Source organism: Sceloporus occidentalis, unplaced genomic scaffold (assembly GCF_023333645.1).
Source record: "Sceloporus occidentalis isolate IW3139 unplaced genomic scaffold, rSceOcc1.0.p SCAF_8, whole genome shotgun sequence".
Lineage (NCBI taxonomy): Eukaryota > Metazoa > Chordata > Lepidosauria > Squamata > Phrynosomatidae > Sceloporus > Sceloporus occidentalis.
In genome coordinates this window covers 3,682,208-3,694,994 of record NW_028316988.1, presented here as the reverse complement: position 1 = coordinate 3,694,994, position 12,787 = coordinate 3,682,208, and the positions used below count along the sequence as shown (strand labels likewise).

At 43.2% G+C, this 12,787-nt stretch overlaps 1 protein-coding gene across 17 annotated transcripts in view; it reads right to left on the bottom strand.

Annotated features, from left to right (window-relative positions):
• Positions 1–12,787, bottom strand: part of LOC149307683 (arginine-glutamic acid dipeptide repeats protein-like) — a 336,358-nt gene that overhangs the window by 134,519 nt on the left and 189,052 nt on the right. For 16 of the 17 annotated variants that reach the window (XM_089534241.1, XM_089534239.1, XM_089534251.1 and 13 more), the window contains 3 exons: positions 9,304–9,409; positions 8,013–8,109; positions 5,179–5,283 (listed from right to left, as the gene is read on the bottom strand). In XM_089534241.1, the coding sequence (XP_089390367.1) occupies positions 5,179–5,283; positions 8,013–8,109; positions 9,304–9,409 (308 nt within the window). Of the gene's footprint in view, positions 1–201; positions 422–5,178; positions 5,284–8,012; positions 8,110–9,303; positions 9,410–12,787 lie in introns of those variants that run through there. The other variant, XM_089534257.1, reaches the window with a different exon arrangement.

Genomic DNA, 12,787 nt, shown 5'->3' with positions numbered 1-12,787 from the left:
AGACCCATGCATTTTGTAACCCTGAGCACCAATCTTCCCGCACCTGAGAACCAGACTGTCACAGCTTAAAAGGCTGCAGAGAACGAGAGAGAAGGAGAGCATGCAACATCATGCACAATAAACAAATCTGCAGAAAGTACCCGGCGGCAGGCGAATCTGCATCCCTCCCGAGGAAAGGCCACGGCGGCGCTGTCAGCCTACCTGAAGGAGCCGAGCAGATCGTCCATGGCAGTGACAGGCTCCCGGAGGCACTGCTGCTTTCCTGACCTTGCCCCTCAGTGGCTCCTCTCCCAACCAAAAAAAGGAAGGGAAGAAAAGGAATAGGGGAAAGTCTGGCTGTTTTCCCCCCCAACTACTCAAAATGGAGGCCTATGCAGTCTGAGATAGACCTGAGCGAGCTTCCACTGAGCTTGTGCTATGACCTAAGCCTTGCACGCAGAACGCAGAAACTTCGCCCTCAGACTGACAGCACTGAGCATGTGCTGTGACCCCCCCTTCCCTCCCTCGTCCACACGACGCAATCAATCTCGGCCCTGCCGTTTCCGTAAATAAAGCACAGCCAACGGATATGGCAAAGGCACTGTCGCAGCTTCGGCTTTGCGCCGTAGCAAGCTAGTGTGCGGGGAAGTGGGGCCTTAGCTAGGGAATCTGAGACAAGCAACGCTCAGGGAAGCCAGGCAGGCAGAGCAAGCAAGCAAGGAAGGAGAAGATTCAACCCAGCAGCTCCAGTCCTCCAGTTCTATTGTTTTTTTCCTTTGCCAATGAATGCTAAATCCATGCCTAAGGAAGAATGATGGACAGGGGCGAGGGGGGCAGGGACACCGCTTTTGCTCTCCCCCTGGGGCCAAATGTCACTTGTAGCCGTTTGGAAGTAAGCAAATGCATCTGAAGTCTAGGAAAGCTCATGCTGCCAACCTCTTTCTTTCAGTGAGTCCCAAAGGTTTTACAAGATCTCTCTACAGACTGATTCTGCAGACTAACACGGCTATATCTTTGAATCCTACTCCTTGCAAGTAGTCAGCATTAACTACTGGCACTTCCCAAAGCACTTAAACACTGAGAAGAACCAGAGGTCCCCAGACCTCATTCACACAGAGAGGAGATTCTGTGGTTTTGTTTGGTCAAAACAAACCACAGCCTGCTTCATTTCTGGTACTATTCATAACATGCTCACACCTTAATGCTACACTATATGTTGGCTCTAAGCGTATGGCCATTAATGTGGGCAGATGAAATTGGAGCATTCCCCTCACCTTCTGTTGTATGACATCCAGAGGGTAGCTATGCTGACCTTATAGCAGTGATGGTGAACCTTTTGGAGGCCAAGTACCCAAACTGCAACCCAAAACCAACTTATTTATTGCAAAGTGCCATGTCTCTCTGGCTTTCTAGTAACAAACTCTGGAAAACTCTGTGCTGGGACGATGGCACATGTGCCCACAGAGAGAGCTCTGAGTGCCGCCTCTGGCACGCGTCCCATAGGTTTGCCATCACTGCCTTATAGCAAATCTAGTAACATCAAAAATCCACCAAACAGTGATATCTTTATCACTGTCTTTATTTGGGTCAACCAAAATGCACAATATACACGTTGCAAGCTTTCAAAGCTCCACTGACGTCTTCATCAAGGTCTAAAGTTAATGCTAGAACTTTCTACTTACAAGAAGGAATTTACACAGTATGCTCCTCATTAAATATATTCTCAATTAGGTGCTTGGTAGGAAAATCCTGGAATCAGTGTCCTTCCCTCACAGGCCTGACTAGTGCTCTGTTGTTATTTTTCTTAGATCCTTTGGGTAATATATCAACTGAAACAACCTATTTTAAACGTATTAGACTTTCAAACGGAGTCTATCAGAAGCAGCCATTTGCCATCATGTGTTGATGTCTATCTCAAGAGATGGCACATGTTCCAGGAACCCTTCAAAAAGGCACAAACCACTTTCAGAAGAGGATTAGCAACACCTCCCTTATTCTTTCACCCTCAATGAACTGTGCTTAGCAGATTTTTAAAGTAGAGATAAATGGAGGCCAAGGCCTGCTCCTTTTATGTTGAGGGTTCTCTGAAGACGGCAGAGTGCATATCAATACCCATCTACCATTACAGAGAGGTTTTATGTATTGCGGTGTAAATCTTTAGCAGCAAAACTAGCACATGGTTATCAGAAAGGCTTCCTGGGTTGCAACCTGGCAGGAATTTTAGCACATCCCAGAAAAGACGGGAGACTCTGTCTGGTTATAAACAGTTTGATAAAGTTGTATTTTGTAGGGCACAATCCCAGAATCCTATGGCCACTGTTCACTGGTTGGGAGATTCTGGCAGTTGTTGTCCAACAAAAGTAACTTTGCCACACTCTGGATTTTGCTGTAGGGTTTTGGTTGTTGTTGTGTGCCTCCGAGTTGTTTCCAACAACCTAAGGTGAACCTGTCATGGGTAACTCTCACTAAATAGATGGGGAAGGAACTATATTGTTGGGTTATCCACATACCGAGGTATATCACAACCCCAAATTTGGCTTACATGGTGCAAGCTCAGCAACACATATGTTTGTGCAACCTATGACCACTTATGCACTGGAAATGGCATACATATCATTATAGAGGAAAAAACAACACTGCCTCAGTCTGCTATCTATTTCTTACAGGTTGTAGGGAAATTTTAGGGCCCTGCTCTCCCTTACTAGCGTTGTTTGCTTGCAAAACAATTCTGAACCTTAGAACACAGGTTGCTTAAAATAATGAAGTATCTTCTGTAAACTAGGAGATACAGCCACCTCCCTTCTTTCTCTCTCACACATACACACACCCACACACTAAATTTCCACAATCACTGCATGCAAAGAGAAGAAGAGCACCATGGCAAACAACAGGAGAGATGAAATTCTATGTTCACATCTACAGAAGCTCAGGCACATCTCTCTGAGGAATGCATAAAAGAATGCAAACACAGCTCCCACTTGACAAACCATATGCAATCCAAAGCGTGGCCTTAAAAGCAGTCACATATTATTGGTTCAGCCATTAAATGTGCCATATTCCACTTTAAAAACAGAAGATGGAACCCGAGAAAGAACTGTGCCACCAAAACTATCACCAAAAGAACCAAAAGCCACTTCTGTGTGACAGTTTCTACCACAGATCGCTTCCACAAAGAATTATTAATGTCTAGATTCAGCTTCAATGCAACCACCTGAATTGCTAGTGCTGTAACTCAAGTGTGACAAACAGTCTTCACCACTGCAACATGAACTACACAATCTGGCTGATTTGATACCAGCCATAAAGAAAGCCACCCAGAGTCCCATCCACACTGAAGCATTTCTTTGCAACTCTAGCGCTGCTGAAGCAAATATCTAAATTGGTCTTGCCATAAGAAAGGCAGAACACATTGCTATGGGATCACCACCTTGAGTGCCAAGAAAGCATGGATCACAGATTCATAAGTCACCTTTCTGGATCAAGTCGGCCAGAAGTGATGAATTCAATATAAGTATAAAGATACAAATCCAACTGAGTAAAGCTTGATTTAAAAAAAAAAATGGGAGGGGGACAGATAACATATTAAATCACGATGCAGCCAGTATCAAAACCTTCCCTGAACCACAGCAATTACATAAAATTAAGTGTATTGAAACAGAATTCAGCAAGTAAAAAACCATCCTAGAACCCCAGCCATAAAATGTAGTCCAAACAGCAGCATGACCAATAAAACGGGTTGGTTAAAAGACTTGTTCACAACTAGTGGGTTTCAAACACCACTCTTAAGGTCACAAGTGAGGGGATACTAAAGACCACAGAAAATGGCCTGAGGATAGCATCGGAGGCAGTAGCAAGCCCTGGCTACCAGGCATGCATTCTTTGTGCCCTCTTGCTTCCAGGAAGCCTACCAGGTGCCCACCTCCACCTTGTGAACAAGTAAGAGGAGCACTGCAGCCACCGCCAATTGCCAGGTCCTTGCAGAAGCTACTCGAAGGCAGAAGCAGGTAGTTGGCAAGCTCTCCGGAGGTAAGGGAGCATGAAGAATGTGAACCAGGGGGCTGGGTCTTCCCACCACCTTCAATGCTGTCCTGGGACAACTTGTCAGCCTAGCTGCACTGTATGTATGTGGTGGACTTCAACCTGAAACTCAGCCCAGGTGTGGAGATGCGCAGTCATGAGTGAGGATGATTTGGGTTCCTTTCTTCTCCCTCTGTACACAAGGATGTTTACTTTATTATATTCTCCTGTATGGTCTCCCCTCCCCCCCAAATGCTGTACTTTCCCCCAAATATTTTCAATCCATAGCATGTTGAATCTAAGGATGAGGATCCCGTGGATGCAGACACCCAACTGTACTTCCTTTGAGAGAGAGTTTGCTAAGGCAGGAACCACTACTGAGAAAGAGTTGTATTAATTTTAGGATTATATGGGGAAAGGCAGTCTTGCAAAGCAAGCAAACACGATTACAGAACTATATACATGCAAAACCTTTTTAGGAAAGCTGTTTTTGCAGCCGTCAACCCCAAACCTCCCTTTAACTGCCTCCCTCATAGTGAAATGCTTCTCCTGAAAGTCTATAGGAAAGACATTTCACCTTTTAAACAGGGCAGATGATCCTCCATGCTAACATTGAAAAAATACATACAGTATTAGTGAACTTCTAGTCACGTCCCAGATCCATAGCTAGTAATCGTAATGGAATTGGGAGAGGAGGACTACAAGAAGAGATTCCATATGTTAGCCAAGACCTACAAGGTTTGTTCACTAATGTCTTCCCTTTCAAAATCCATTATGTCCAGTTAGAAGGACTGGAGTCAACAAGACAGCAGAACATCTATCTCCAATGAAAAGGGGACTGCACTGGTCTGTTTTCTTACAGTCTATGGCCAGCCATGTTTTAACAGTAGTTGGAAACCTTGGTGAATGACTGACTGAGTAACTTGCATCCTTATCAATGGAAAGGAGATAATCATACTCATAGTTGGGTAAAATATAGTTGGGTAAAATAACCATTAATTGAAAGATCTCAACATATGAAAGTAAAATTGTAGCCTTCCTGCCAAGCCTATGGAGGGCTATCAAGAAGAGCAATGCCTTTCTTTTAGCTCCTAAAGTTGTCCTCTACTCCAAAACAACTGTACAACTTACATAAGAGCACATGCTGAATTCCTTCTTGGTAGATGGTGGCAACCAACTCACCTTGTCTCTGGATTGTAGCCCAGGATGTAGAAAAAGGAGTCCACCCGTGCTTTAAACTCTCTAGCAGCAAATATGTCAGAAAAATGGGAAATGTTACACTTCCCCCTGCAAGGAAGAGAAACAAATAAAAGATAGGGTTAAGTTGGGCTCTTTGAGTGAACCAGCTTTTGCCCAAACTGAGAAACCTGACACCAGTACTCATTGCTCCAGTTGGTAGAGTTGCTAGTTGGCCATTCCAATTCATGGTTAATGAAATGAAATAGTATACATTAATACTGATTCTAATAGGATACAGCATCATCTCCATTACATTTTAGCACCCTTTATATTGAGCACAGAGCACCCATCTCTCCAAGACAGCATCAAATTTGTCTACTATGCTTCCCTCCACCAGCAACTCAGACCCACCAGTAGTCCTTAAACTCTGAGAAAGAGGACAACCAGGCAAGTATTGTAAAAGAGGGAAAGCATGGAACACATATGCACATTAACATCTCGATCTGGATCAAAGGTAGATCCCATGAGAGACCTACTGGATATCTGGATTTGCTGAAGAATGTGGGCATTCAAAGCTGAATGATGGTGTGTGTGAAAGGAGATATGGAAAGTCAATCTATGAAAGGCCCTCTTTTTATTAATAAGGATTGTGAATATAGGTGGTGTATTATTTATTCTTCTTGCTATTTATTATATATAAGCTGCTAACATAGCAGTCTATGCATGCTTGCCTCCTCTTACAGTGCATGAGTGCAGCACCACCTGGGCACTGTTGCAGAGTTTGCTTCAATGGGCGGCTCAAGCTACACTAAGGGCTAAGAGCAATGTCCCATGTTCAGAGCCAGGGCACAGTTTAATACAGGTACTGAAGAAACAACAGGAAAGGACTGCTCCCTGCATGTCTTCTTTCCCAGAGGTATGTGGTTGGCCACTGTGGGGGGAAAAGAAGATAGAATACCTAGGCCTCTGGAATGATCTAGCAGGACTTTATATAAAAGGCAGGAAAATTACTAGAGGACCGATGCTTCAATTCCTGGACTAGTAATATTCTTGCAGCACACCTTTGAGACTGAGAGCAAAATGTTGGGGCATACGCTTTTGTAGACTATGTTTACTTCACCAGATGCATCTAACAAAACAGACTTAGGGCCCGAACAGACAGGCCAAAATAAAGCTGTTTCAGGTCACTTTGAGGTATGCTGTTTAAATGATGCCTGTGTCCTAAGAGTCCGAAAGCTGCACCAAAGCCATGCTCCAGTCCTAAGGCATGGGATTCTGGGAGCTGAAGCCCTAAAAGTTGAGGGCCAAATGACGAAGAACCACTGACTTAGCAAATGTATATGCCACAAGCTTCAGTTGAGCATTTTAAGAGGGTGAACAGCAGTAAATGCATAGAACATTAGAGCAAATAAAGGAAAAGGCAACAGCAGCAACTCAAAGAAAATCATTGAATTGAGGAGACTGGATTAAGCCAGTGCTAGGCACTGAAGTGCCCCAATAAACGGTAGGGTACTGAAATGATATTCAAGTTAGCAAAAAGCAGTCTTTCCACATTTTAGGGTGGCACAACCTCAGTGGCCCTCTCCCTAGTAAGCATCTGCCTAACTTCAGATGGCATGTGGACGGCCTCAAATGAGGTCTGGAAATGCACAAAAATCACAAAGAGTCTTCTAATTCTTCTGCTACCATCAACCTTTATCATCTTCCTTTGTGTGTTACATAATTATGAGCGAATGACAACATAGGGTTGCTCTGAAAAATGTGCAAGAGAAACCGCACACTGCTTTCTCAATGCTGGCACTGACAATCACATTTTCAAGCTCAGCACCATCAATCCAGCCTGGCTCACATTAGCTAGAGCTCTCCGTTCAGCATGCCAATTTGCAAACAGGAATCTAGCTTCCTTTAGACATAAAGGCCACTCTGGTGTTCTAGCGAAGATGACAGCACAGCTCCTGGTTTCTCATGAAAACAACAATCAGAGCCTGCCTGGAAGTAGTCAAATCAAATGGTTCACTCCCCTCCCGCGACAAGTGAGGTTACAGCTGACTTGACTTGAAGGAAGCTGCTTCAGCAAAGTGGCTCTGAATACGGAAAATGTCTCCAGGTGTCTTTGCTTATGCGCCACCCCGAGTGTTATCGGCGGGTGGATAAATCAGTTCAAGTTTTGACAATATCTGTGTGCTTGCTCTTCGAGCCTCAAAATGAGATGCATGGCGCTAGGTTTCATGTGAATTCGCTGCAAGAAATGGCTTCTTCCCCAAGGAGTATGAGCCCTTCGCTTTGGAACAAACGAAAGAGGAGAAAGGAAGGAGGCAGAACTGATCAATTCTCCCTAGGTGGTGATGAAAGGCAGGATTGGTAAAACAGAGCAAAGATCAATAAGAGTCAGCGTATCTGACTGGTTGGCAGGTTCTTCTTAGGCACTCAAGGCTCTTGGTGTGTGTGTTTGTGTGTGTGTGTGTCTTTCAGAGAGGGAGAATGAGAGCGAGAATCTGTGTGTGTATTAGGGACCAAGCATCATTTTAGGAGAGACCCAGTTATATACAGGTGTCGACAGTCCTAAAGGTTACCCAGCCTCTTACAAAGATAATTTCCCCAACAGTTAAAGTAACACTGACATGCTTGGTGAGGACCCCCCAGTTCCCCATCTTTCCTTGGATAACAGTAGCAACATGATAAAAAAGGGGGAAACTGTCCCTTAATAGAATTATTTAATGACAGCTGCAACAGCTTTTTAAAAAATGGTTATCTTTAAAGCTATAGAGTGCTAACAGCATTAGTAAGACAAAAAGAAGAAAAGGAAATCTTTCTACAGTGGGCTCTGGGCATCTTACCTGAGGGCAGCAGCATGATAGGTGTCAACATAATCTGAAATGAAAAGCTCTCGGTTCTTGATCACTGGGTCTGTAATAACCAGCTCACGCCCAGAATCTGCAAGGGACAAAAACAACAACACAAATTTAGTGTGAAGCTGCAAAAGCATCAACATCATGCACTACTTTTGATGCACATACAGCCAAATAAAGCCTGCCTTTGCACTTTCTTCTTTGACTTTCTCAGTACAGTTGGACCTCCTTGCCTACTGATTTTGTTATCCACGGATTCAAGCATCCAAATAGCAAACCTTAATTTTCCATTTTATATAAGGGACCCCATTTTGCTCTGCCATTATTTTTAATGGGACTTGAGCATGCATAGATTTTCCTATCCATAGGGGGCCCTGGAACCAAACCCCAGTGAATACCAAGTCCCACTTTACTTGTTCCAAACCTGAGGTGTTTGTCACTAGTAGTATGGTCTAAGGGTATAGGTAAAATAATCACTAGTGTAAACATATAGGTGAAACAATCAAAAGTGTTTCATGACCACTGGTGTGGAGTGGCAGGGCATTAAAGGCGCAAGTCAAAACATTTCTAGCGATGCAGCTGTAGAATTCCCTTCCCCTGGAAATACTATACAGTTGGCCTTTCAAAAATCCGGGGGGTTGGGTTCCAGGACCTTTGTCTCAGGCCCATGGATGCAAAAAAAAGCAAATGATCATGCACCATGTTATTAAATGGCAGCAACATGAATGTGCACACTTCAATGTGTCTACTTTCATGTAGCTGCCATTTAATAATCCGGAGTCAGCAGATCTGAAATCTGCAAATCTGAAGGGCCAAATGTACAGTCAAAGGATGGGCATGGGGGGAAAAAAAACCCTAACTGACCATATTTCCATTCATGAAAGATGGTGATCAGCTCTGTGGCAAAGCTCTAAATGACATACAATAGCTCTCTGCTATAGAAAAGGCCATCAGGTCAAAAAAAGACAGCAAATTCCAAAGCTCAGAAATCTACAGTATTGAAAGCGGGAGCCTTTTACAGTCAGTCAATCAGGATTTAAGTCCGCTCATCTCTTTCCACAGCTCCCTCTTTTGTCTGTCTCTGCGTGTCCCAGACAATGATCTGAAGAACAGGATGCTCCTGGAATGCTAAAGCTAAACATGTTCAGCCTGAAAAGAGCCTAGAATGCCAATATAAGTCGCTGTGAGGTTTCCAAATGAATAATGGGATAGAGTAATGGAGGCGAAGAAAGGTTCCTGAACAGCCAGGAATGGTATACGTTTCCAGAGCTTGGCGTACCATTTTCGTTGTGCCGGTCTTGAACTAAGTGCTGATAGACAGAATCTGGAACTTCAGACTGGCGGTAGTACCATTTCACATTCATGAGAAGGTGGTCCCTTTTACTCTGGGGAAAGAATAATAATAATAATAATAATAATAATAATAATAATAATAATAATAATAATTGAATTACAGATATGGGGCTTGGATTAGCTCGCCAAGACATTTTCTAATGTAGATACACAAATGAGCAACAAGGTACATTAATTAGGTCATTTTTTTGCCTCCGGAAAATGGAAACCACAGTTTAATAGCATTAAAACTGATGGCAACTATGCATTTTCATCAACAAGAAAATGATGGCATTTCATATATGCAGGACTCCAGAAGATGATTCGCAGAAGCAGGAAAGGGTCTCACATTTGTATCCAATGGGCAGACATTTAGGGACGGTTCCTGGCACATTGGAAAATAGTAAGCAATGGTCTCCCATATAAGACAGCCTAAGAAGCAGCGTTCTAAAATCGAAACTTGGATGCAGCCCATTTTTATTTTGAGCAACTCAAAAAGGCAGAAGATTCGAATGGTTTGCTAATTCAATTAATGAGTTCTGTTTGTTAAACATACACACACACTCTCTCCTTGTCTTCCATATGTCCTCAAATTGGCACTAAAAACAACTGGGGAAGGGCTTTCTCTCCCAAGTTGCCACCTTTGCTTAAGTGCCACTTACCCCCAAAACCCTTCTGCTGAACAATTTCTTGATTTGGGAAGGAAGGGGTACAAAAACTACTCCCATTTCCATAGACTTCAAGAGGAAGGTTTTGAGAGCCGGCATCACACTGGATACAGCTCTTTTTTATTATTTCAATTATTTACTAGCTCTGTGAGAAGGCCCTTTTAGTTGCTCCATTGTTCTTATCTATCAGGTACATTAGCAAAAGGCCTCAATTACTGCATGGTGAACTGAAATGTCTATTCTAGTCCTGCAATGCATACCCAAATCTCCAAATCCCACAGTCAAGAAGTCATGAGGAACCCTAAGATGAATAGGGTTGACAGTGGTATAACCCTTCATTCCATGGCTTGTACTTCGCTTAGTAGGTTAAAAACAAAGGAACTTGCTAGAGCTTATATTATACAGAAACTGTACAACACAGACGCATATTTGGATAGTACAAGATGGTGCAAAATGGTTCAGATGTTCAAAAACTATTCCAAGTGAAACAGCCATAATGCTTTCCAGTGGCACAACCATGAGAAGACAGCAACACTGGACCATAGGTGGTCACAGTACAGCAGATGTTCACATAGGCATAAAGGCATATTTTGCAGCTGGAGTGACATAAACCTTGTTCCAGGAACCTGTGGCTGGGTAAAACCTCCTCCACTCTGGGCTGGGATCCTGGGACTCTTTCACTTGGATCACTCCATGCCTTACACTCCCCCAAACCTTCAGTATGTGTGTCTGCAGTAAGCAATGCATTAAGGGTTATCCTAGGGAAGAATGGGATTCTGCTCTGATCCTACTAGGGTTGTGGATGGCAGCCGACAACAGGCAGGGCAAGCAGCAGCGGCTATTAGAATCTCTTACTGAACATGATGGAAAAGCAAAACAGAGAGACAACAAACACATGCACAATACTAGAATTCAAAGATATAGCCATATTAGTCTGTAGAATCTGTATGTAGAGAGATCTTGTAGCACCTTTCAGACTAACTGAAAGTAAGAAGTTGGTAGCGTGAGCTTTTGGAGACTTCAGCCTACTTCCTGAGATGCTTTTGGTAGTTTTGAATTAAAAAATTGCTAAAACATGTTGAACTACTTTCATTTTTTGAAGTGTAGGACCCTACCCCTATTCTTTCCATGTTATTTCTGCTTCTGGTATCAAATTTTCTGTTAGGGAAGTAAAAACTAATAATGTATCCTCTTTGTTAACTGACGTATATTTGTACTTAAATTAAGGCTAATATAGCTTACTGGATGGCATTGCAGTGTTACTTTGTCCCGAGGCATAATGTTCTCGCTACACCAGCATGAAAAGCGAAGGGAAGAGGGAAAGCCGGACAATATTTAAGAACAGTACGCGTGCCCCAATTCTTTGGGAATGAGAAACTATAACTGTTAAGAGCAAATCAACATAAATGTTAACGTCTCTTAATGGTAAGACTACCTAGTTTAAGCACTTGTGGCAATTTGCTGTTAAAGCAAACGCAATACTTTAAAACAGCCAGCCAGTGGCAGCATTGTGTTGGAGGAAAAACATTGCATGCAGTCCTTCTAGAGACTAGTCTGAGCACATCATGTGCCTGGCACCGTTTCTTGAAAAGCAGTTCAAAACATAAAACCAAGGTGTATACGGGACGGAGAAATCAGTGCTTCAAAAGGTTTAAGCAAAACATAAGATAACAGCAGTCAAGGAAGAACTCTTGAGGATGGATGCAGCGGAGTGGTAGAGTATCAAACATCCAGCTTCAAGTCCTGACTTCTCTATTATAAGGATCTTATAATAGCGTGTATGTCTAGGGCAGGGGTATTTAGTGGAGGCAGCGATTACTCTGTGTGTGTATATGTGTGTGTTTGGGGGGGATTACAGATCTTTGCTTGATAAACTGGAAATTTAGCATCAGCAAACAGAAATAAGGCTAGGTGGACCAATTGAGGGATACAGCCCTGAGTCTCCAGCTCAAAGGATCTTAGGCAGCAAGGCAAAAAAATCCCAGAGGCCTGCTGGCTGGGGGATTCTGGGAACAGCAGTCCAAAACAGTTATATTCTTTCAACCTCTGCAACTAAACGGACTCAGCGCAGACTGTGTTAGAGTGAATGCTGATGATGGTGCACAAATCAGCTTCATAGGTTCAAAGGAGGCTAGGCAGTGCAAGCATTGCTTACCAACGGCTTCTCGGCTTCAGTTAAGCTGGTGTTCATTTCTCAGCTTCGGTTAAGCTGGTGTCGCAAAATGCTAGTACAGACAATACCAACAACATCCAAGCTTCTGGCTCGATCTTCCTGCTTTGAAGGGTTGGCGTGCAAAGGAAGCACTCAAAGGAGATTCCTTGGAGGCTCAGGCCATCCTGGACCCTTAATCAGATTCAGGAGCTGTACTATTAAGGGTCCGGCATGGGCTCAAACACAAGGTAGCTTCTTTGAATGCTTTCCCTTAAATGACATAGGGAGACCGCGCGTGGCTCGGATTTTCCTGAAAGGCATTAATCTGCCTCAGGCCCATGCTGAAAATATCCCCAAATGTCTAGCCATATCACCAAGGATTGTGAGTCTCATTATATCATTATATCAGACAAAGAAACGGTTTAAGATATATGACCGAGTACCCCAAATGTTTTAAACGTGTATGAAATGTGTATGTATAAGTTTGTTTAATAGATGTGTGCATTTGTTTAAACTTTCAGTATTTTTAGCTGATTATTCTAACAAATGGATGAATTAATCTTGGAGCTCTAATGTTGACGGATCCCTGCTACATACCATTGGATATGATA